Source organism: Anguilla anguilla, chromosome 17 (assembly GCF_013347855.1).
Source record: "Anguilla anguilla isolate fAngAng1 chromosome 17, fAngAng1.pri, whole genome shotgun sequence".
Classification (NCBI taxonomy): Eukaryota; Metazoa; Chordata; class Actinopteri; order Anguilliformes; family Anguillidae; genus Anguilla; species Anguilla anguilla.
Window position 1 is genome coordinate 12,860,063 of NC_049217.1, and position 23,367 is coordinate 12,883,429.

Below are 23,367 nucleotides of genomic sequence, written 5' to 3' on the forward strand. Positions count from 1 at the left end.
TTTTACATTGTATCCATTTATACAGCTGGATATATACTGAAGCAATTCCGGTTAAGTACCTTGCTCAAGGGTACAACGGCAGTGTCCTTACCCGGGAATCGAATCTGCGACCTTTCGGTTACAAGCCCAGTTCCTTACCCACTGTGCTACACTCCGTCATACAGTTAACTGTATTACAGTGAAAATATTATAAACAAATAGATCAATTAAGAGATGAATGAAGACCCACTACTCTAGACTCCACACTGTTAACAGTATGGTGTGATTGCCAATCTCCATTCTTCCCAAAGGTCTGTCTTTGTCACTCCCCTCCCTTTCTCTATGTTTATTTATCTATCAGGATTCTCTTTCCCCTTGCCTGTCTATCCTTCTCTCTCTTTATCTTCCCCTCCATCTTTCTCTCTCTCTCCCTTCTTCTCTCTCTCACTTTCTCTATCGGTCTCTTTCTCGGTACCTGGTAACAGTAAGCAGGCTTAAATAAGTAAGGGTGTTATCTGTGGTCTTCGAATCGATTCATCAAGGGGTAGACAATCTTCCTTCTCTCTCTCTTTCTCACAATCCCAGTTTCTGTCTCTCCCACTCCCTTTCTCTCTCCACTTTCTATTTCCCTCTCTCTCCCATTCTCTCTCTCTCTCTCTTTCTTTCTCTCTCTCTCTGTCTCTGTCTCTCTGTCTCTGTATGCGCAGGGGTGTGTAAGTACCCAGCCTGGGGCCTGAGCCACAGTTGTGTGTACAGACATGAAGAGAGGCATTCCCCTCCCCTGACGTCAGGGCCTCACACCGCTGCTTGCACAGGCAGGCTGTGGTTGCAGTGTGCTGCAATACATTGTGCAGGTAATCCTTTACCTTGGGCGACAGTATCATGAGTCACATTCATTATTCAATTTTCCATCCGCCGTTCTTCATTACCATAGCAACAAGGTAATCAACCACATGTCCTAATGTTGTATTCTAGAATTCGGGTCAGTGTGAATTAAGCTCTAAAACAAGGCTCAAGGGAAGCTTTTAACGGTGTTCCAGTACGGGCATGGGTGTCAGTGTTCGAGTCAGTCTGTGTGAGTGATTGAGTGTGAGTGTGCTCTAGACCTTGGGAGGGTCAGTCAGTGGCTGTCCCACAGTCTGAGGCAAGTGAGCCACACCCTCTCTGCTCTGTAGGGGCGGGCCTTCAGTAAACCACGCCCTCCCTACCCTTGCCACTCACAGCTGTGGAGGCAGGCCCACACACGCTCTTCAGGCGTCAATGTAAATTTGGGGAATCATAAAAACAATCCCCGTCCTTCCCTTTATCTCTCTCCCTCCCTCCCTCCCTCCCTCCCTCTTTCCTTAGTTCCTTATACCCCTCCCTTCCACTCCTCTCCTGACTGGGCTGAAAAAAAACAGGCATGCATTCCCCAGGAACTGTGAACACAGAACACAGAGCAAAAACAAAACTACCGATACATCAACATTCATTTAACCTACTACCCAACAGCCGCTACCCAAGTGGAGATTATAATAACGGCACTCAGTCAGTGGACTCATCATATGAAATCAGGAGAAACTCTGGGAAATAAAGGTAAGTCTGTGGTTAAATGGTTTCCTGGAGGATTGAGCAGCAGAAGGTGGACAGGTTTGCAGGCAGACTTGAGTTAACTGTGCTGAAACCTGTGAACAGCACTGTACAGAGTTTGTGTCAGTGACCGTTTCTCTCCTTAAACTTGCTCAGTTTTCAAAATAAAAGTCCTTGTTGTTATTGCTGGTGAATTGTAGCATTCCTGTTCTGTACACCAGCAGACACATATGTGATGGTTACTGATAGAGAGTGGTGTGGTCCCAAAACTACTTCTCCACACATTTGGCCAGAGGGCTAGTTTTCAGAAACCCTCGTAGAAGTAGCTGTGGGGTGGACTGATATGGGCTGTTTCTGTGTCAAACGAGTTTTGTAAGCAACGGAGCAATGAAGGTCGCGCGAGGCCGCGTTTGTAGAATCAGCGCGTTTAAATTTTTCTTGCCACGTTTCAAGAAAGGCTTTTAACTTTACCATTAAGATTGCCTTGGATTCCTACTCGTTTGCCACGTGTACTTAACATACGTAATGATGACTGCCAAACTAAACCCATTTTGAAGCTTTGTAAGCAATATTTAATTGAGCAAAACTCAAGTTTTATTCTTTTAAACTGGCCAGTGAACTGTATATTCTTTCAAAAATACGGCACCATGATATATGACCTGAAGACACATGACCTGAAAATGTAAACCATTTTGAAAATGGGTGTGCACATGGATTTGTCATGGAGCGGGGCCATATTTATTATACGATAAGAGTCAAAATGTCAACATTACTTCTCAGCCTTTAAAACAAGGACACTCTTTTGGGGTGGGAGGAAGTGCTGATCAATTATCAGGAGCATAGATCTTTCCCTCTCACTTTTCCTCCCCACTCTCTCTATCTCTCTCTCAGTCCCAGTCACTCTGTCATTTCTCTTCCCCCTCATCACACTCTTCCTTGTTTCATCCCGTCACTCTGGATGTTTCTATTTCTCCCGCCTCTGGTTACCATGGCAACCAAGAATCTGTGGACACTTCTGTTGTCCTTCAAGTGCTCAGGTTAAATACTTATTTGGAGCCACTGATATTATGGGAGTTTGAATCACCTGTAGTTCCAGGTGTTTACCCATTTTGAAGCAGTTAAAAAAACCATCAGGATCATGAATCACGGATGACAGAAAGCTGTCTCTTTAAAATCGATGGTTCATACCTTACATGTTCCATCCCTCCCAGGCTGTTCACTGTCCCAACGGCATGCTTTCACACTCCTTCTACTTTCTGCCTCTCTCTCTCTCTGCCTCTCTCTCTCTCTTACACACACATCTTATCAATAGTTATTTTGAAAAAGATTGTCGATAAGATACAAAGTCAATACAAAATCTCTTATAATCTGAGGACCTCCAGTCCTTGATGAATAAAATCAAGCAGGTTTTCTATTTCAGTTTAAAAAAAACAAGTAACATTCTTATAACTTGGGAGGCAATCTGGTACGGTTCACCAAAACAATGATTAGGTGAATCAGGTGTTTATGAACACCGTGGCAGGGGAGAACACCGGTAGATGGCGTGGCCATCCAGGAGCAGAGTGATTATGGTATGGCACACAAGGGTACACTGTCACACAGGGCCAGAAACGAGACAGAAACCTGTGGCACAACTCAACACCGCTCATCTCTCTTCCAGAGTACTGAGGAGAGACAAGGAAAGGAAGAAGAAGAAGAAAAAGAGAGGTGGATAAATCTTCTTCCTCAGAGAAAGTAGCTCATCAAAATGAGCGGGATCGCACAGACAGGAATGAGTTCATTTGCACTCGTATCCCGCACGTTCTTCCTCCTGCTCTTCCTCCTCCTCGTTGCTCACCCCAGTGCTAGCCAGGCTGCTAACACCAACGACTCCAGCCTGGCCGATGGCTCCAAGAACAAAGCGGCATCACAGGGGAACGTGACATCACAGAGCCCGGCTCCGGGCTGCGGGCCCGGGCTGGACCCGGTGTACTCCTACCTGTGTGACCGGCAGGCGGCGTGGGGCATCGTGGTGGAGGCGCTGGCCACTCTGGGCTTCCTGGTGACGGCGGGGCTGGCGCTGGGGCTGGTCGCCTGGGCGATGTGGGCGTGCCTCCCGCCGCGCCGTCGCAGGGGGATCGGGGCGGGCGTGGTCACGCAGCTGCTCTTCCTGGTGGGCGTGGCCGGGCTGTTCGGGCTGACCTTCGCCACGGTGATTCGGCTGACGCCGCGGACCTGCCCCACGCGCGTCTTCCTGTTCGGCGTCCTGTTCGCGCTCTGCTTCTCGGCGCTCCTGGCCCGCTCGGCGGCCCTGCTGGGCTTCGCGGCGGTGCGCGGCTGGGGCGAGCCGCTGGCGGCGCTGGCGCTGAGCGCCGTGCAGGTGATCGTGGCGACGGAGTGGCTGATCACGGTGCTGGTGCGGGACGGGCTGCCCTGCGCCTACAGCCAGGCCGAGTTCGCCATGCTGCTCATCTACGTGCTGTGCCTGCTGGCCGCGGCGCTCCTCTTCTCCCTGTGGAGCCTCTGCCGGTCCTGCTGCGGCTACGGCTACGGCTACGCCGGCACCTCGCAGGGCCACGCCCGCTGGCAGGCCGCCCTCCTCTTCCTGGCCGCCCTGCTCTCCGCCTGCATCTGGGTGGTGTGGATCGCGCTGCTGACCCGCGGCAACCCGGCCATGGGCCGCCGGCCGCTGTGGGACGACCCGGTGCTGAGCGTGGCGCTGGTGTCCAACGGCTGGGCGCTGCTGCTGTGCCACGCCCTGCCCCAGCTGGCCTTCCTGTGCCGGGGCGAGGCCTGGCTGAAGGAGGGCCCGCTGGACTTCGCCGGCTGGACCAGCCCCACCAGCGGCATCGGCAGCCTGGGAGCAGCCAAGCAGGGCCGCGATAACGGAACCTTCCAGAACGACACGCAGGACAGGGGTAAGGCCAGGGAGCGCGGGGCGGGTCTGATGGGGCGGGGCTAAGAAGGGCGTGGTGTGAGTCTGATGGGGTGTGGCTAAGGAGGGAGTGGTGTGTGTCTAATTGGGTGTGGTTAATGAGGGTGTGGTGTATGTCCAATTGGGCGGGGCTTAGGAAGGTGTGTTTCATGACCATAGAGTGTATATGGAATGTGACCAAGGTGAGTGTGTTGCGTATCTATGGCTTGACTAAGGAAGATACACTATGAATCTAGGGACCGGTTATGGCAACCATAAGGTCTCAGGTTTGAATTCTACGCATGTTCCACCACTGTGCTGGTAATTCTCCCGTCTGGGTGAAACGCTCGTTGTAAATGGAGGCGAGTCAGACACGTAAATAACCTGCAATGCAATTCCACAGAGGCACACCCACCGGCCATCCCGCTAACCGCACTCACAGTGGGGAAGGGTGCGGGGTCAAGTCCTGGGTGGGGCACAGCAGCGGAGTTGCATAGTGTGTTTCATCAGTCAGCATTCAGCCGTGTGTGAGTGTGTGTGCGTGTGTGTGTGTGTGTGGTACTGTAACCAAGCCTGACTGCGACATATCAAAGCAAGCACATAACCCATGTTGCTTCAGCCACCCACCACTCCCCAGCTGACTGACTGCTCAGAGTTACTGTGAGGAAATGTGTGTGTGTGTCTTACCTGTGTGTGTTTCTCAGGTAAAGGGCAGGAACCTGTTCTGCGGTCACCTTATGAGTCTGGCTTCTCCATGGCAGTAAGTATCAAAGCAATAACGCCATTTTTATCATAATTTAGCCAATAACTGGCCATTCTGAGGATGTTTACCAATGAAGATCATTCCAGCATACATTTTTACAAAGTGATGACCATTTTCACAATTACATAAAAAAACAAATCAGGTACGCGAATACTGTGTCGATATGCGAGAATTGTGTTTGAGGTGATATTATGTGTTAACAATGGATGTGCTCATGTTTCAGGAAATAGACCCTGATAAGGATTACACCATCCCTCGCGCTCAAACCGCCAACATCAATGAGCCCTATGATGAATACTACGGTCACCCGCTGTAAAACTGCACAAAAACACGCACGCACACACACGCACACACACACACACACACACGCACACACACACACACACACACCCACGCACACACACACACACACACACACACGCACACACACACACACACACACACACACACACACCCACGCACACACCCACGCACACACACGCACACACACACACACACACACACACACACACACCCACGCACACACACGCACACACACACACACACACACACACACACACACACACACACACACACACACACACCCACGCACACACACGCACACACACACGCACACACACACACACACACACACACACACATACCCACGCACACACACACACACACACACACACACACACGCACACACACGCACACACACGCACACACACGCACACAAACACACACGCACACAAACACACACACGCACGCGCACACACGCACACACACATGCACACACACACACACACACACACACACGCACACACACACACACAAACTCACATTCACCCTTATGTACTGTACATAGGGATGCATACCGTACTTAGATATCACTATAAAGCGGCAGCAGTAGTTCATACATAATTGTATTTTAATACTGTACAGAATGCCAAATGGACAGACACGGAAACACATTCCCATTGAACACGCTCACATTCTGCGTTCGGAACCTTTTGGTCTGCCGCTGTGTCTGTGCAGCGCTCTTCCAGGCAGTAACACTAGGTGGCGGTGTGTTCATCACTCTCTGTTTAAAGTGGAAGAATGTGTTTCAGCAAAAACTGCCCAGTTTAACATGTTTTGTTATACCAAAGGTGACATATCTGTCTGCAGTGTGAAAACACACACCTTTATGCGTATTTATCTGTCTGAATTATGCATGCACACATGTACATATGCATACCTGTCTGCGCTGCGCTCATAGTATCATTATGCATGCACAGCAGTCTGCACTAATGCACATAGTTGTATATAGGCATGCCTCTACATTGCACAAACTGCTGCCAGCCCAGATTCAATCTATCCACATTGCGCTTCAACCTTTAATTTGACTGATGTATTTAAGCACGTGTAACAATGTTTTCTTGATCTGTAAAATAGATCATTATGAGTTGAGCTGATGTTAAAACCAACAAAAAAATGGTCAGTGTACAAAAAAGACACTTCAGGCCAGATTTATGAAAGGACTGGTTGCAATATCTACTATCTATCGGATTTACTGAATGGTGGCAATGGGTCAATCTGCAACTTTCCTTCTATTGCATAGTTAAATATGCTCATGCATTATTGAAAGTGTGCATGACTTCTATTGAAGTCATTAGCCAGCATAAAGGAGCTCTAAATTTAAAGAATTATAATTACTGTTCTGCAAACGCGTTCAAATAGGGTATATAATTAATTGTGTTCAGACACTGAAGGTAAAACAGTTTTACCTTCAGGCCTTCTCCCATCACTAGTTCATCCATGTCTCGCCCTTCCACTCCCCGACTTTCTCATTTTGCCGGAATATTCCACCTGTTGTTCTATTGTACTATTCTTTCTTTAGTTGGACCACCACCTGTGTCTTAAAAAAAAATTCTGTCTTTTTTGTACGCTGCCTAACATCATGCCATCTTTTCTTTACATCTTCCACTGTTTGTTTTATTATACCGAATAAATTAATTTTGTATGTGATGTCACTGAAAACTTTTATCATCTCTGTTGGTGTCGTATTTCTATGCAATTAATACTGCGTTGTGAAGCCGTACCTTGTTGACCATTATCTGTATTTCCTGATCTGCAAATTTAAGTTTTCTTTTTGTGTCGGTGTCCTCGACCGCAACAGAGCCACAATATAGTGAATGTTTTCTGCTCTGACTATTTCCTTCGTAAATCTGGCCCTTAGTAGATTAATACCTTGAATCCTGAGATCCTGACAGCAGTGGTGCCACCTGTGGCCAGGAGTCCTGCATAGTGGTGCAGAATTGGTCATAGGGACACCTGGGGAGGGAGTTATTCAGTCAGCCGTTTTTTCCAGTCACATCACACAAGCCAGACTCGTGAATCTGTTGATCGGATGACTGAGGTCTGCCTGCGACAGCTCCAAGTGAGGTGTCCTATGACTAAGGCTGGGTATTTTGCCACAAAAAATATTCGCTGAAGTCATGGAGCAGCCATGGCTGTTAAAAATCACAGAAAACTGAACAAAGCAGAAGAAATTACAAACTCAATTTATTAAGTTATTAGCATGCTGTTCTGTCTTTAATTTAACTGAATGTTGTTAGAAATAGAGCATGCTGTAATTGTGTTTTACTGAAATAAAACATGGTTACGTTGTGTACCTTACTTGCTACTCTGTCATTAAAGTCAACGTCGACTATTAATAAAACAGCTCTATTATGATCGTTATGTTTTACAGAGGCCACAAATAGTTCTGTAGCCAATCACAGATCTTACACATGATAAACCCATTTAAAGCTGCAAATTAGCTTGTAAATTTCAAGTATAGTAGCAGTTTTAAGGTCCTAACATACACATAGAACTCTGGCGTGTCTATGCAGGCTACACACGCCAGAGGCATGTCCACGTCTAACCAAGATATATGTAGATAGCAATCTGTATAGAGCCACGCTACTGGCAGATCATTTTTAGTCTCCTTCTATGCAAAACTATTAGCACAGAGGAAAGGTTAAAACATTAAATGGGAGTCAGATAACCAAGATATCATTAAACGAATCCCGTTCCAGTTGTTCCAGGTAAGACTACACGCGCTCCTTCACCACTCAGATACTGTTCGGTGTGTCTGAGGGGATTCTTACAATTTCATAATATGCAAATGTAATTTACTGCAATTCCATAATTCCAATGGTATGTGTGCATATTGCGGCAGCCTCAAAGTGTCTGGCAGGACATTCCAACCTCACTGCAGTCCAACCAAGTATTTTTCCTAGGGTTCACTCTGAAGAATGCAGTTTAATGCATTACAATGTGCTGAAAAGCTCAGGTGCCTAGCTCCAGGTTAATACACAGGTGAAAGGTCAGCATTAAGGGCAACCCCTCGGGAGCCCTCAAGGTACACTGCTGCAGTAGGGAAGGGGCGGGACCAGGTGTGTTCTGGACAGGTAAAAAAAGAGACCTTCCCCATATGGCCCCATGAGGACACAGGAACCTCCGACTAAAGGGACTCACCTGACAGAGACGACAATCTGGACTGCAGTAAATATTCACACAGACGCTGCAGATCAACCCCGCTCAGCTATCACTGCACAGAAGAAAATCCACAATATCAATCCCAAAACCATGTTCCTGGTTTTTAAAGAAAAACGTAGAGAAGCTGTTATATACACCAGTTCTAAGCTTCAATTTGAAAAGGAGCTCTAAAATTCTCCACGTTCACATGTATGTGATTTGTTTTTCCATTTGCTTCATTTTCTATTTTTGGTCATTTTTATTGTGAAAATACAGTTTTTCAAATAAAGATAACTGCTCAGACCACATTCAGTTATTGTCTGTATATTTGTATTTCTGTATATATTTGTATCTTTATTCCCTGCAATACTTACAAGGCAGCTGTATTACACATTCAGACATTGGTGTAGTACTTGGTGTAGTACTTGGAGGATAGAAGAAAAAAGATATTTCTATTTGACACTTTCTCACAGATTCCACTGGTTTCACTGGAAATTTTAGATATTGTTTTATTGTATGTTTTTTAGTGGCTCAAGCAGTTCCTGAGAAGGATATTATTGATGCATAAAAAATTGCCGATAACTTCCTGGCTTTACAATGGCAGGTCAGAGCATTCGGGAATTTGTGGTATAAAGCAAGAAAATACACATCAATTAACTATTTTACAGGTAGTTTTAAACTACCTTGGCAAAAGAAATCATATTTTTCCAACAGGAAAATCGATAAATTGAATTAGACCTTTCCGATAAGATTTTTTTTTTTTTTTTTTTTTTTTTTAACTTTTCTGGCATAGATTTCTACCACCACCCTGTGGCTGAACAGTGCAATGACCATGTTTGCCGCTGTACTGTTTGAGCACCGTGAGGTAACCACACCAACAGGGATGCCATTTTGGCATTTTAATGTCAAGTTTGACATTTGGGCATTTTTACATTGATTGATTGCCACTGGAAAAAATTATATTAGTACTTTTGTGTTAATGGCATGTCCATAGTTCTAAGTATTTATTATACTGTCTTTTTTGTTCTGCAATTATATTGTAAACAAAATATACATTTGAAAATGAAAATCACTAATAGCAACTTTTTCATGTGAATAAACACATATATTTAATTATTCTTGTTTATGTCTTGTTTATTTTTATTGTTGGTTATTTTTATTAGTTTGTATTGTTTTATCTTCAATTTTATTTATTTTAAACAATAAAACATTCCGCAAATACAACGGGTTGGAACCGCCAGTCCAAAAACCTACAAAAAATGTGTTTATTGTGGTCAATGGGTTTAAACTTGAAAGAAAGTTGTTTTCTGACATAAAATTTGAAGAAACACTAAGGTTCAAGGTTTGTTTTCCACAAGAATAATGAGCCAATTCCAGGGGGGAATTTTGAGGGATAACATTTCATATTTCACATTGACATTGTTGGGAGTACGTATTGACCTTTTTATGAGATCTGGCAACCAAGCTATGTGTACATCCCACTGCAAGCTGTGGCTGAATCACCTTGCTACTGTGCTAGCATATTAGTATTGGTTACTATGTTCTACATATTAACGCTGACAGTTCATCTGGAACATAATTTTTTGCTGCCTTTAATCAAGTGTACGTAACAGGCCACAAAAAGCATGCTCCTCCAAGAGGTTTTTTTAATATTCTTGTGCAACTAATTTCAGACGGTGACACGTGGAACCCTTCCAGTACGTTTTCCCCTTATCTCCACCACTCATATTCCAGCTTCTCACCCCAGCAGGGCCCTCTTCTGTGAGAACAGCAGGCTTATTCACCAGGCCTGCACTATGCCTCAATGGGAAACCCCTATGGAGACTACAAATGCCGTTTACAATTATAAAAAAGAAACCAAGAAGAAAACTTATGACTTGACTCCTGTGGGATGGGTACAACATGTTGCCTGTCCGTGGTTTAAATGTGAAGTTAGTATGTGCAAAAAATAAATTATACAAAAAACCAACTACCTGACCAACAAAATGTCTGTGCGTTTCGGTTTCTGGGCAGTGGGCGCACACGTGTACGTTGTATCAGGCCTCGAGGGCCTACAGCACATTTATTTTAGTTCTCTCTTTTTTTGGATTTTGTAGCCCTGCCCACACACCTACCAAGCCCACCTGGGTCAAAGGATAAATACATGTTTCAAATACTTCAATCCTTTAGACACCAGTAAAAAAAAAAAAAAAAAAAAAAACTCCCATAGATTTCTGAGTACTTTCAACAAAGCATGGTAAAACACTGAAATGGTCTGCCCGGCACGGTTTTCAAACTTTGTTTTAAGCAATTTCACTGGCAATTTAAAGTACCTAAAGTAATTCTGAGCCACGACAGCACAGCTCTTAAGCTTGAGTTTTAGAAAATGTGGGGTGTTTTTTCTGAATGGCAGAAAACAGAAAACAAGGGTGGTTAACGTCTGTGCAACAACAGGGATCCCCACACCCCTAAAAACCACTACAGCACCCCAGGATATGCGGGTTGGGGAGGACGGAAAAGGCAAATAATCGAAAGTTTTTTGAAAAATAATTATACGTACACTCTAAACAGCACATAATCCCGGATTGGATAGGACAGTGGGTAACCTGCAAGTACAACAGCAACTTGCTCACAGAAATGCAGGATCTACACACATACTGGAATAAAAAGCGTGTACAAATCGGACCCAAATATACACCCACCCACCCCCACTGCCTCTGGGTAACTGATCCAGCCATGGCCCTCCTGTCAGGGCTGTCTGAAGTTTGTGCAGTTGGACGTGTGGAAGTGTGGCATTTGCATGCGCCATAATTTGCATTGCTTTAATTACTGTACAGCTGGGGATACAGTGCTGCAGATCATCCCTGTGAACTTAACCCAGGAGTCCCCCAGGCCTCAGTACGCTATTGGTACAAAGCCTGCCATGGCAACCACCTCATAAGTGAGTGTCCTTAACTTGTTTTAATTTTAAATTAAGAGACCATCTTGATGTGGTTTTGAAATGTCTTCAGTTCTAACACCTGCCCAGGGGTTCTTCAAAAGAACTTATGGGAAAACTGCAGTTTTCATTTTTCCACCCAAACTCCATTATAATGATTGAGCAAGCTGCAGGAGGAAGAGTGTTAGGTGTTACAACGTTAACCTCCATTTCCTGAAGCCATATCAAGGCAGAGGGTGACCCGTGTGTGTGTGTGACTAACTCACAAACATCTCAATGGCTCTACAATCATAACCTTTTATTAATACTTTAAAAACATGACACGACTTTCACCAACGGAATAGTCCATGCAGCCACATCTTTTACCCATAAATGTGGTTTAGGCCTCAGAGCTCCTGCAGTTCAGCCTTGAAATGCCCCCTTGTCATGTGACCAAAGAGGTTTGACCAGATTTAAAAACAGACCCTGGCAATTTCACCATTTTTGTACATTTTAAAAACGACTAAATTCAAATTTTTCACTCGTTACTTCAGCAAGTAACTTCAATGAACTCAAATATTGAAATATGGCTCGATCCTGTTCCCCTCCCCCTACTGCGCCTGAAGATGGTTCAGTCCACTTTTTTAAAAAAACAATAGAATTTTAAAAACCAGCCGGTACTTAAATGTGACAGGATTAACATTTGATTCTTCCTAAATTCATCTACCCCCCACATTTATTCTCCTCCTCTTATCCAGCCATCTCAAGTTACCGGCCCACACATTGGACAGTTAATGATGCAGTCTACCTGCAATCCTCTCTCCATCTGTGCACGTTCGCACGCAATCGCGCACACATACACCTAAAACACTACTTTAGTGTTCCGAATCTGCACGGGCTCCAAATGTTAAACCCTGCCGTCGCACTACATGACATTCCGGTGACGTTCCTTAAATTGTTACAACGGTCGGGATTCATCATCAGAACCGCACCGCCACCAAAACGCCCAATCCCGCTTTCTCGTTCTCTTCGATAGTGCGGTTGAAATTCCACAAACCTTCTGAACACACAACAGACTGAAGGGAACGTATTCTGAGAAAAAACTACAAGTTTAACAAACAAAAAAATATAACATGAGCTAAAATAACAGCAACAACAATCATGAAAAAGTACAATAATGTGTATACACTTGACCAAAAATGTGCTTTTTAAGAATCTTTGGAACCAAAAGAAAAGCAGTGATAACATATTCAGAGTAAATGGAGATATACATAATACTACAACAAAGACTATTTATACATTGTCACATCCTCTGTAAAAGCAATAGGCAGTGACTGACTGACATACCAGACTAAACCATTCACACAAAAACTCCTGAAAAGAGGGTCTGTCTTAAGGACACAAATGGGACTGTTCCACTTTCTGGGGGGGGGAGGGTTAGTGTCATTAATTGACAGAAAGCAGAACAAAAATTGCAAATGGCATTTTAAAGGGTACATCTGTAACGTTTGCGTCCGACGACTTCTCTCAAGCCCTGAGTTAACCGTCAGTCGTTCAAACTTTGGGTGGTTGAGGTCAATTAAAAGGTTTTTTGACCGAGTTTGACCAGCACACCTTGCTTCTCCGACCCATTTGACGTAAATTATTGACCCTAACTGAAATGGAATGTAGTCCCACAGAGCAAAGGGTTCAAAGAATTCTCTAGAAGCTCCTCGAGTCTCTCCCCCCCTCTTTGTTCCACTAATAAACTGCGTCCTATATTCAGTAATCTTCAGTAAAAAGGTAGTGTGTACCCATGTGTGTTATGAGAATGCATGATTCAGGTCAGAATACTTGTGACACTGTAATATAACTGAAACATCAACAGCCATAATAGTCATATCTGTAATACTAATAACCAGCGATAATGAGGAATAATTAACTGGAAAATGTGATAATAATATAATAATTATAATAATAATAATCTTTTCATTTTGGTGGTTAACTCATTCCAATTCCACTGATTAGATTTTTTATCATCATTAATGTTTTATGATATTTATTCCATATAGAAAAAAAAATGAGGTAATGCGGAACAAAAACAAGTCTTTTCTCGTTAGTTTTTTCCTTGTCGTTTTCAATCTAGCTTGGTGTTGCCGGGGGAGACGCGTTTCATCCCCGTCCTCTTCGGGGGACAAACAGCGGGAATACACCCGTTTGCTGCCTTCCACTGTTCTGGAAAGTTCCTCGCTCAGCTCGTGTCATTTCGTTCAATTTCCGAGTCGTTGCATTGTCCCTCCTCCACTGCGTCATCCTGATGCTCCAAAGTCCATTCTGGTGTCGCCATGGTTCCATATTTGTCATTACACATTTTTACTACCAGGGTCGCTCCAATTTAGTCATCCATTTTCCTGTCAGCGTAGAATGCGTGTTTCTGAATCGTGAGCATGTTGGGTGTTCAGTGCAGATGTTTGTTAGGAGGACAGAGGCAGACCGAGTTCGTCCTTCACTTTAAATCAATATGACAGGGCAGCCTTTTCATTTTGCTAATGGAAATGAAAGAGAAAGTTGCCTAAGCAGCAATAAAAATGAAAATAAAACACTGGCTTATATTAACCTTCCTCAAAATTTGAAACAAACCTGCAGGCAGCAGGACAGTCTGCAGGTCAGAATGTAGTGTAGTCTCCAGTGAGCCTGAGATGGGCGAGCTCGCTGAGTGTGTAACTGCGTGTGTGTGTGTGTGTTTATGTGTGTATATAACTGACTGTAGAATCTACAGCTGTAGATCTGATCCTCATAAGGAGGTTGCCAGATAGAGGGAAATTGTGGTGCTGAACTGGTTTTGCAGGTGCGTTGTGTTTGGTAGCTTTCCTGGCGTTTCACAGGCGTCACCTGGCAACCGTCACGGTTTCCCCTCCCGGTGAATGACGTCACAGAGCCCAGTTAACTAGACACTAGCCCATCAAAAGCTGATCCATCTTCATTAAATACGTTCATCCAAAAAGAAAAAAAGAAACCCACAAGTAGTAATGAGAGCCAGGGAGAGAGCTTCTGGATGAGTGTGGAGGAGGGATCGGACGCCCGGGGAATCCAAAAAGGGGTGTGGTGGGGGAGGGGCGGAGTTTTAGTACGGCGCAAATCTACTGTATCCACCCCGGTACAGACTAGCCTGTAGGAGAGAAGAGAGAAGGGTTACTATGACAAGTAGGGAAAAGAGTGTGAGACAGAGAAGGGCAATATCTGTCATGAAATACACTATATGACCAAAAGTATGAGGGCACCCCCCTTGGTCTGGGGCTGTTTTTCATGGTTTGGGTTAGGCCCCTTAGTTGCAGTGAAGGCAAATCTTAATGTTACAGCATACAATCAAATTCTAGACGATTCTGTGCTTCCCCAACAGTTTGGGGAAGGCCCATTCCTGTTTCAGCAAGACAATGCCCCCAGGCACACAGTGACATCCATATAGAAATGGTTGTCAAGAACGGTGTGGAAGAACTTGACTGGCCCCACACAGAGCCCTGACCTCAGCCCCATCCAACACCTTCGGGATCAGTCAATAAACAGATGAAATTCCACTGAGAGATACAGCCGGATGGAACGTGGTTTCCAGCTGCTCGGGCCGAGTATCACAGCCAAACACGGTTAGAGTCGTACATGGTAACAGCCGTAAACGGTTACAGTTGTACATGGTAACAGGGCAGGTGGGCGGAGTCTTACCATGGCGCTCACACCGTAGGCGGCAGCCGCGGCAGGTGCCAGGGCGTGGTAGGGGTCTGCCGTGTATACTCTGCCATAGCTGTGCAACAAACAGGTCAAACCCCGTCAGCACAATATCATACGCAGTTCCTACCATAGACGTGGGTTCACACATATCTGCATGTTCGTCTATATCTGTATCACCCTGTATCATTTCATATGAAACTAATTATTGCGTAAACAGCTCTACAACTACAAGAAAAGGCTCTCAATGATGCCAAGACTATAAATTGTGAACTGTTCAATGAAATGAGCCAGTGAAAGGATCCGTAACAGGAACTCAGTTTCTCTCCTCACCTGTCACTATAGGCGGCTGCTGCTGCAGCGGCTGTCGCCCCGGTTACAGCAGCAGGCTGAGCGTAGCGATAGGCTGCATAACCTCCCTGAGAGAGAGAGAGAGAAAGAGAGAGAGAGACAGAGAGAGAGAGAGAGGCTTAATTGCCATTGATCACATCAGATGAGAGGTGCATTAGAGTGAGTTAGAGTTGGAAAACTAACAAGGATAATAAAGCTAACCAACAGAGGAGAATGAGACAGAAGAGCTGCGCAGATATGCTTCTGGCAAGCACAGCACAGTACTGCAGTATAGAGCACAAACAATTTAGCTACTTTAACCACTAAACAGGAAAAGAGAGGGTAAGTCTGAAGAGCGTACACACACATGCAGACACATGCACAGGCACACATCCGCCCTACTCAAGCACATCTCCGCTCTAAGGACTACAACTCCCAGCATCCCCTCGAGACAGGAAGAGGCTTCAGCTGGTGAGTGGCAGGAGAGGTGATGAGCAGAGGGTGGGAGGGAGACTGATTAATGTTTGTAGAAGGCCGAGGAGGGTGGGGGAAGGGGGGGTGGGGGAGTTGCTTCATGCAGGTGTTAAGCAGCAGCAGGTAAATGAGTAACGAGGGAGGACAAAGCAGGCCTGAAAGCACTAGCATTAGACTGAAATTTCAAAACGAATCTATTCCCTTTAAAAATACCATCCCCCCTGAGTGTTTCCCTGGAGAAATTAATGTCACACACATCAGTACTGGCAGATGCACCCAGCACTTGCAATTATAAACTAATTCTGTCCCGGGTCATGCATAATCTGCCACTGCAGAAAAACATCCAGAAATACAATATAAAACACCTGGGTAACCAAGCCACAATGCATACTTGAGTTACACAGATAATCAATGTGGAATTAAAATGAGTATTATTAAAAGTAGAAGTTAAGTAATCTACCACGATTCAACAGACTGAAATGTTTGCAGACTACGCAAGATGAGCATGCTTATGCTGTTAAGTCATTCAATATTAGCATCCAGCCCCCACTTATCCATTCCCCAAATCTCCCGTCAGATACAACTGAATTAGTACACCAATGAAAGGCTGTTATAAGTGCAAACCAATCAATTTTTATATTTTCCAAACCATATCATCATCATCACCATCATCATCATAATGCACACAGGGTTTTTCAGACCATACCTGGGGCAACCTGCTGCTAAACAGAGGATCCTGAAACACTATTCTACAGAGAGAACACAGAACAGCCTTCTGTCAACCTGCACACACACACGCACACGGGCATGCACGCACACGCACACATGCACACACACGCACACGCACACACGCAGGGAGGCGGCCATGCACGCGCATGCACACACGCACAAGCACGCACACAGAGCTATCCAGTTATGAACAATATGACCCATCCTAAATTTCCTAGATGCATGAGCTCGACCAAATCTCCCTCAAGATGGTTTATGTAGGGCTGCCGAGAGAAAACGGTGGTTTATTTAGGGTTGAACCACTGACAGTGGCCATGGAATATCATCATCTTTGTCTACAAGGTTAAGAGAAACACAGCACTCTCGTCCTACAGCTTTGTCAAGTTAAGGCACTATATGCAGTAGCTCTGTATTAGTTCGCTGAAATAATTTCACTTTGATGTATACAAAAACAATATTCACAATATCCCCCAACCCCCACTGGCAAACATAAGTGGAATTCCAGCTGGTTAAATTTTAAAAGTGTCTGCTGCTCTTTAGCCGTCCGTGGCTAAAACAGCTAAGCCAGCTATATGCAGCTGATGAGCTGAAACCAGTCAGGGTAAAGTTAACATCCGATTTTTATGGGAAAATAATTTGTCATTATGAGGAAAACATGAATCGCAGCTGCTTTGCAGCAAAAATAGTGCGAGCCCAATCGCCTGGGTCAGAAGATTGATTTCAAGCAGCCTTCTGGCTCTTCAGCAATGAATAACATTACTACCGTCACTAACATTGGCTAACTTCTGCCAGCTTGTTTTCAGGAGCCATATACACTAGCATATGCTTGCTAGCTTTTCAGCTAACTGTGGAGAACAGCAGATTATTAAAAACCGATGTAATATCAGCTTTGACATCACACACTTCAAAACAGAGCACAGGCTCCACACTCTTCCCTATACAGCTGTACAATAAATACAAACTGTTTCATATCCCAAACGTGGAATCGGCTACCAGTAACTAAAGATTCAGCTTGCTCAAAATAGCCTGCTGACAAACCTGATACCTGTAAGTGTATTCATTTACTGAAGGCAATATGACAGCTTAATTTGCAACATGCTAGCTGACCAGCTTGATGGCCTACTATAATAACAAGCAAAAACATCAGCTAAATGGTTTAATATAAACATACTGGGACAATAATTTGAAAAGATTATGTTTTTGTTTGTACTGGACATGTTAGCTAGCTAGCTAGCTGTTATGGTGACCATGCATTACAGCCAGGTAACAGAACTTCTGATAGCTGAGTAGCCAGCAAAAATATTATTTGCTAAAAACAAGGTGTTTTCACTTAAAACAGTCTATTGTTCACAGCCATAGAGCTCTGCTTTGCCTTTACGAACACACATGCAGACGTTCCAGGAGAGAGAGAGAAAGAGAGAGGGAGGATAGGGAGGGAGGATAAGAGGTGGATTATACTTACATACAGGTCTGCAGCTCCATAAAACCCATCCTGATACACCACACTGAGAGAGTGAATAACATGAGAGGGGGGGATATCATGAGAAGAGAGGAAAGAAAATGGATAGAGCGAAACGGGCACAGACAGAGGTGGAGCGTGAAAAGAAAAGTTGGCGAAATATAGAACGAATGACCACAGGGCCAGTAAAAGCAGGAGGAATGGAAAAGAATGAGAGAGAGAGAGAAAGAGAGGGAGAGAAAGAGAGAGAGAGAGAGAATAGTAAAGAATGTGAAGAGAAATCAGGACAAAGGAAGCATGGGAATGATGGAAAGAGTGAATGAAAGAGGAAAAAGAGAGAGGGAAATGTTATTTTACACACATGCAGCATGCAGTGTGATTACAGCTTCCTCAGACCATTCTCCAAGCCTGTGCTTGTAACAGACAGCACAGGGGACCAGGTCCAATAAATGCAGTGATCCCAAGACTGTGCAGCCAATCAAAAGAGCCGCTGGTTTAGAGAGATGCTGGTCTATCAGGAAGCTGTACTGTACCCACAGCAGTACACATCAGAGTGGTGCAAACATCACCCCCTCCCACCCAACATGCACATACACAGCACATGGCTAACAACATGCAGTGTGTGCGTGTGTGTGTGTAGGCGTGCGTGTGTGTGTCCCAGTGATTTACTATCAAATAGCACTGGTGTAGGTGCAGTCCCTTTAAGGTTTCTCAGGAAAGCACAGCATTTCAAAATATGTTAAGTTCATAATTAAGTTATTTCATTATTATTTCTGTGGTATAAATGGCATCTCGTGAGTATGTGACAGTACGTTAAGTGATGTGGTTCAGCTGGACACAGAAAACACGCTAACAAGAAAACTGCACATGGTAGCACGTTGCACTACGTTTTGGGTTGTTGTTATTCATAAATTCCATGTCCGTCTGCGCAGCCGTAGGCTATATAGCACTGTGTGCGACAGGGGCACTCGTGAGAATATAGTGTGTATGCACGCGTGTGTGTGTGAGCGTGAGGCATGTGCGTCGGGCGGGATATAGCGCCTTACCCAGGGTAGGTGGGGATGGCGGGCTGCGGCACGGCGGCGCGGACGGCGCTGTAAACGGGGCGGCCCCGCCCCCTCAGGTGGGCGCCCCGAAAAGCCGCCGCCGCGGCCGTGGAGGCAGCGGCGGCCGCCGAGGGGTACGGGAACCCCGGAACTGAGAGCGGGACGGCGGGACGGAGGGACGGAGGGACAGACGTTAGCTTCAGCCTCACTGAAATACGCCCGGAACTTAAAACATCAAAATGGCCACCAAGAGCTCGCCCATTTATCAGGGGAACACAGAAAAGGCAACGGACCAGAATCAAATTATGTTACAGCTTACGTAAACAGAGGGAGAACCAGTGAGCAAATATTTGGACAGGCTTATTGTGTTGGTACGCTGTACATCTAGATCCACGTGTATGCGTTTATCCATTGTACGTGTTCTTTTCAGTGCTTTGGCAACATAAGATGCATCTTGCCAAGCCAATGAAGTGTTATTTGAATTTGAGAGTTCAGGGCCTGACCTGCATAGAGCTCTGGCCCGTACATGGCTCCCACCATTGGACTGAGCTTCCACCCCGCTACGCTCCCCAAGCAGGGCGATGCAGCACACCAGGAGAGGAGAGAGAGAGAGATGTACGCACACACGCGCACACAAACACAAACACACGCACACATACAGCAGTTAGCAGTCAGGTCTGCAGGAGCTACAGGGCTGCTGATTATGTGCTTGGCCTGGGTTGTGGGGTTGGGGTCTGGGCTGGTTGGGGGCAGGGACTGGGGTCTCAGTTGCTTGGGGGCAGGGACTGGGCTGTGGGCTGTGGGTTGGGGACTCAGCTGCTTGGGGGCGGGGACTGGGCTGTGGGCTGTGGGTTGGGGACTCAGCTGCTTGGGGGCGGGGACTGGGCTGGATGGGGGCAGGGTCTCAGCTGCTTGGGGGCAGGGACTGGGCTGGATGGGGTGGGGTCTGGGCTGGTTAGGGGCAGGGACTGGGCATGATGGGCAGTGTCTGGGCTGGTTAGGGGCAGGGACTGGGCTGGATGGGCAGTGTCTGGGCTGGTTAGGGGCAGGGACTGGGCTGGTTAGGGGCAGGGACTGGGCTGGATGGGCAGGGACTGGGCTGGATGGGGTGGTGACTGGGCTGGATGGGGTGGGGTCTGGGCTGGTTAGGGGCAGGGACTGGGCTGGATGGGGCAGGGACTGGGCGGGATGGGGTGGGGTCTGGGCTGGTTAGGGGCAGGGACTGGGCTGGATGGGCAGTGTCTGGGCTGGATGGGGTGGGGACTGGGCTGGATGGGCAGTGTCTGGGCTGGTTAGGGGCAGGGACTGGGCTGGATGGGGCAGGGACCGGGCGGGATGGGGTGGGGTCTGGGCTGGTTAGGGGCAGGGACTGGGCGGGAGTTACCGTAGGGCAGTGTGCTGAGAGCCTCTCCATTAGGGTAAGGACTGACCATCTTCTTATTGGTCATTACCCTGGCCGTAGCGTTGTTCACCTGCAACAGGGAGAGACAACGCACCTCAACACCAGAGGAGACTGAACTGTCTACAGAGGAGGACACACACACACACACACACACGCACGCAGACACACAGGCACACGGTCACAGTCACAGACAGACATGCACATACAAATGCAAACACCAACCAAGGACAAAAACAACATTAAGCTATCCTAGATGCTAAATGTGAAGATGGAGAACATTAGGTTCTTTTTTTGCACAAATTGAACAATGTAACTCATGTGTAAGTGTTACTTCTCACCTGGCAAAAACTAATTTGACCACCCATGCGTGCGTGCGTGCGTGCGTGCGTGCGTGCATGTGTATGTGTGTGCGTGTGTGTGTGTGTGTGTGTGTGTGCGTGTGCAGCCACTGCTGGGGTGTATGTGGTGATGCAGTGCGTCATTTGACTATAGCCTCATCCTGAATAATGAGGCAAATCAATGCAACTGATTTCCTTTTGATGGAGCACTTAATATTTCCACAATGTCAGCTGGAAAAATCAATAACCTCAAATACGGCTGCTGTACTCTCCCCAGTCACTTTGTGAAAACTATCCAGACTCACAACCATCAAATGAAACCACTCCCTGTGATTTGAAAACGGTGTATGCTCGTGCACGTTAGTGTGAGGTTGTTAGCCTGTGTAAGTTCTCCGATTACTCCTACTGTAAAACAAACATGCAAATCAGATAGGGAAGAGAGAGAAAATTAATCTCAATATTACAGCATTGGTTAACAGCCAAACCCCCACCCCCACCTCCCCACCCCCCGCCCCCCCCCCCCCCCATATTAAACAATTAACCTAGAATTAACCTGTGAAAGATTCAAATTTATAACATACTGATTAAAATCAAGAAACATCCCATTACTTCGAATAAATAATCAAATAAATTAGGGGTAGGGAGAGAAAGAGTGCAAAAAAACATTTGTCCAACAAAATAAAACAATAAAATTCAATAAAATACAGAAATTACACACAGCCAAGTATGGGCGCATCACATGACCAAGAGTAAAGAACCAAAAATCAGCCAATCAGCAAGCGTCGGATGCAGAATAGAGACCAATCAAAACAATCGCAGCACTCCCATGTCATACACATACAAAGAGAGAGAGGGATGAGACAGGGAAGGAGGGAGAGGATGCGGGGGGGGGAGACAGAGCCAGTCCGATCAAAAACAGAGGGAACACAAAAATGAAGAAAGAGAAAGAACATTTCATCTACATAAGCAACACCAAAAGTAAAACAATTATTTTTGAAAATAAAAATACCAAGGTGCATCATTCAAAAAAGCAATTAGAGTCAGTGACCATTCCCCTACAGATATCACTAAAATGTGGGGGGAGGGGGGCTGAGAGAGAAATAGAGATAGTGAGAAAGAGAGCTGAAGAGAAGACAAGAGAACCAAAGATGGAAGGGAAGAAAGAGGAGAAGAGAAAAGCAATCATCATACCCAAAAATAAATCAAATGATATAAGAAACACTGCCAGGCATTAATATTTGGTGTCACAAACTAAGACCAAAACACAAACTATACACACACCATTCAAAAAAAAAAAAAAAAGAAAACAACAAAAGCAAGGGAAAGACACCTCCCCAAAAGGCCCAGAGTTCACTTCTACCCCCACCCCTGAACATAAGAGGGGGAAATGATTGCCTCAGTGAATCATATTCCCAGGATGTTCCCTGATTGTCTGAGCTAGCTGAGCTCTGGTCCAATCAAAGCACTTGATCTGGCTCCACTCTATAAGCCATTGCACCACTGTTATGGACCCCCGTAGAGTAAGAGCCACCATTTTCCACACTGCTGCCAGAAACAACCCTGACTTTACAGACCATTCATTCACAGAACTGTGAGACACCAAGGTGGAAAAGCCTGCTCCATGGCCTGTTTATCTGGCACCGTCCTGGTTATAGGCTAATTCTCTAGTATAGTCCTGGTCATAGGCTACTTATCTGGCACCGTCCTGGTTATAGGCTAATTCTCTAGTATAGTCCTGGTCATACGCTACTTATCTGGTACGGGCCTGTTTATAGGCTGGCTATCCCGATAAGTCGACTGGTTGATAAACCAGCCAGTGTGCTTTAAGATGGCAGCGGTGGAATTTCAGCACCGTTTTGAACCACCGATTGAAACCGGTGAACACAAATAACTTCCAGGTGAGGATGCATCCATAAACACACGGGTGGAGGGTGTCAGAGTGAGGTCGGCGCAAATGTGTACATTTGTAAACTTTATGGATAGGTACCAGCTGTGCTGGAACAAGTGTCAACAGTAAACCCTCCTACAGTGAAGCTTGAACAGCGAACCCCTACACCCTGTTTAAAAGGAGAATATGCCCCAAAGCTGCACGCACCGTAATTACAGACAACATGGTCAAATTAAACAAAACGGGGTTATGTTTAATATTGCGATTACAAATCAATTAGAGAAATAAAGAATTAATCAGATGAATCTGGTAAGGCATGTCACAGAGGAAGATGATTACATTTGGGCCATTCCAAGGAAGTGTTAATGATGGGGGGGAAGGGAGGGGGGCGGAGCGCATACGCCTTTACTTCCGGTGCA

At 45.7% G+C, this 23,367-nt stretch overlaps 2 protein-coding genes across 5 annotated transcripts in view; one reads left to right on the top strand and one right to left on the bottom strand.

Moving 5' to 3' along the window:
* Nucleotides 1-1,371: 1,371 nt before the first annotated feature.
* On the top strand, nt 1,372-5,580 carry LOC118217125 (G-protein coupled receptor family C group 5 member D). Its single transcript, XM_035398938.1, has 4 exons — nt 1,372-1,554; nt 3,209-4,445; nt 5,146-5,201; nt 5,428-5,580. Exons 2-4 carry the CDS (start codon nt 3,296-3,298, stop codon nt 5,518-5,520), a joined length of 1,299 nt encoding a protein of 432 aa, XP_035254829.1. The 5' UTR covers nt 1,372-1,554; nt 3,209-3,295; the 3' UTR covers nt 5,521-5,580.
* Nucleotides 5,581-11,881: 6,301 nt separating this feature from the next.
* LOC118216559 (RNA binding protein fox-1 homolog 2-like) overlaps nt 11,882-23,367 on the bottom strand; it is a 33,821-nt gene continuing 22,335 nt past the window's right edge. For 3 of the 4 annotated variants that reach the window (XM_035397835.1, XM_035397836.1, XM_035397837.1), the window contains 7 exons: nt 20,705-20,792; nt 19,824-19,880; nt 19,321-19,471; nt 18,278-18,320; nt 15,616-15,701; nt 15,280-15,358; nt 11,882-14,731 (listed from right to left, as the gene is read on the bottom strand). In XM_035397835.1, the coding sequence (XP_035253726.1) occupies nt 14,687-14,731; nt 15,280-15,358; nt 15,616-15,701; nt 18,278-18,320; nt 19,321-19,471; nt 19,824-19,880; nt 20,705-20,792 (549 nt within the window). In that variant the 3' untranslated portion in view covers nt 11,882-14,686. The remainder of the gene's footprint in view (nt 14,732-15,279; nt 15,359-15,615; nt 15,702-18,277; nt 18,321-19,320; nt 19,472-19,823; nt 19,881-20,704; nt 20,793-23,367) is intronic. The other variant, XR_004763031.1, reaches the window with a different exon arrangement.

Excerpts from the sequence above, each read along its gene's own strand:
- LOC118217125 (XM_035398938.1), top strand. The coding sequence starts at position 3,296 with ATGAGCGGGATCGCACAGACAGGAATGAGTTCATTTGCACTCGTATCC. Across the intron at positions 4,446-5,145 it reads GAACGACACGCAGGACAGGG|GTAAAGGGCAGGAACCTGTT; the intron begins GTAAGGCCAGGG and ends TGTGTTTCTCAG. Across the intron at positions 5,202-5,427 it reads AGTCTGGCTTCTCCATGGCA|GAAATAGACCCTGATAAGGA; the intron begins GTAAGTATCAAA and ends CTCATGTTTCAG.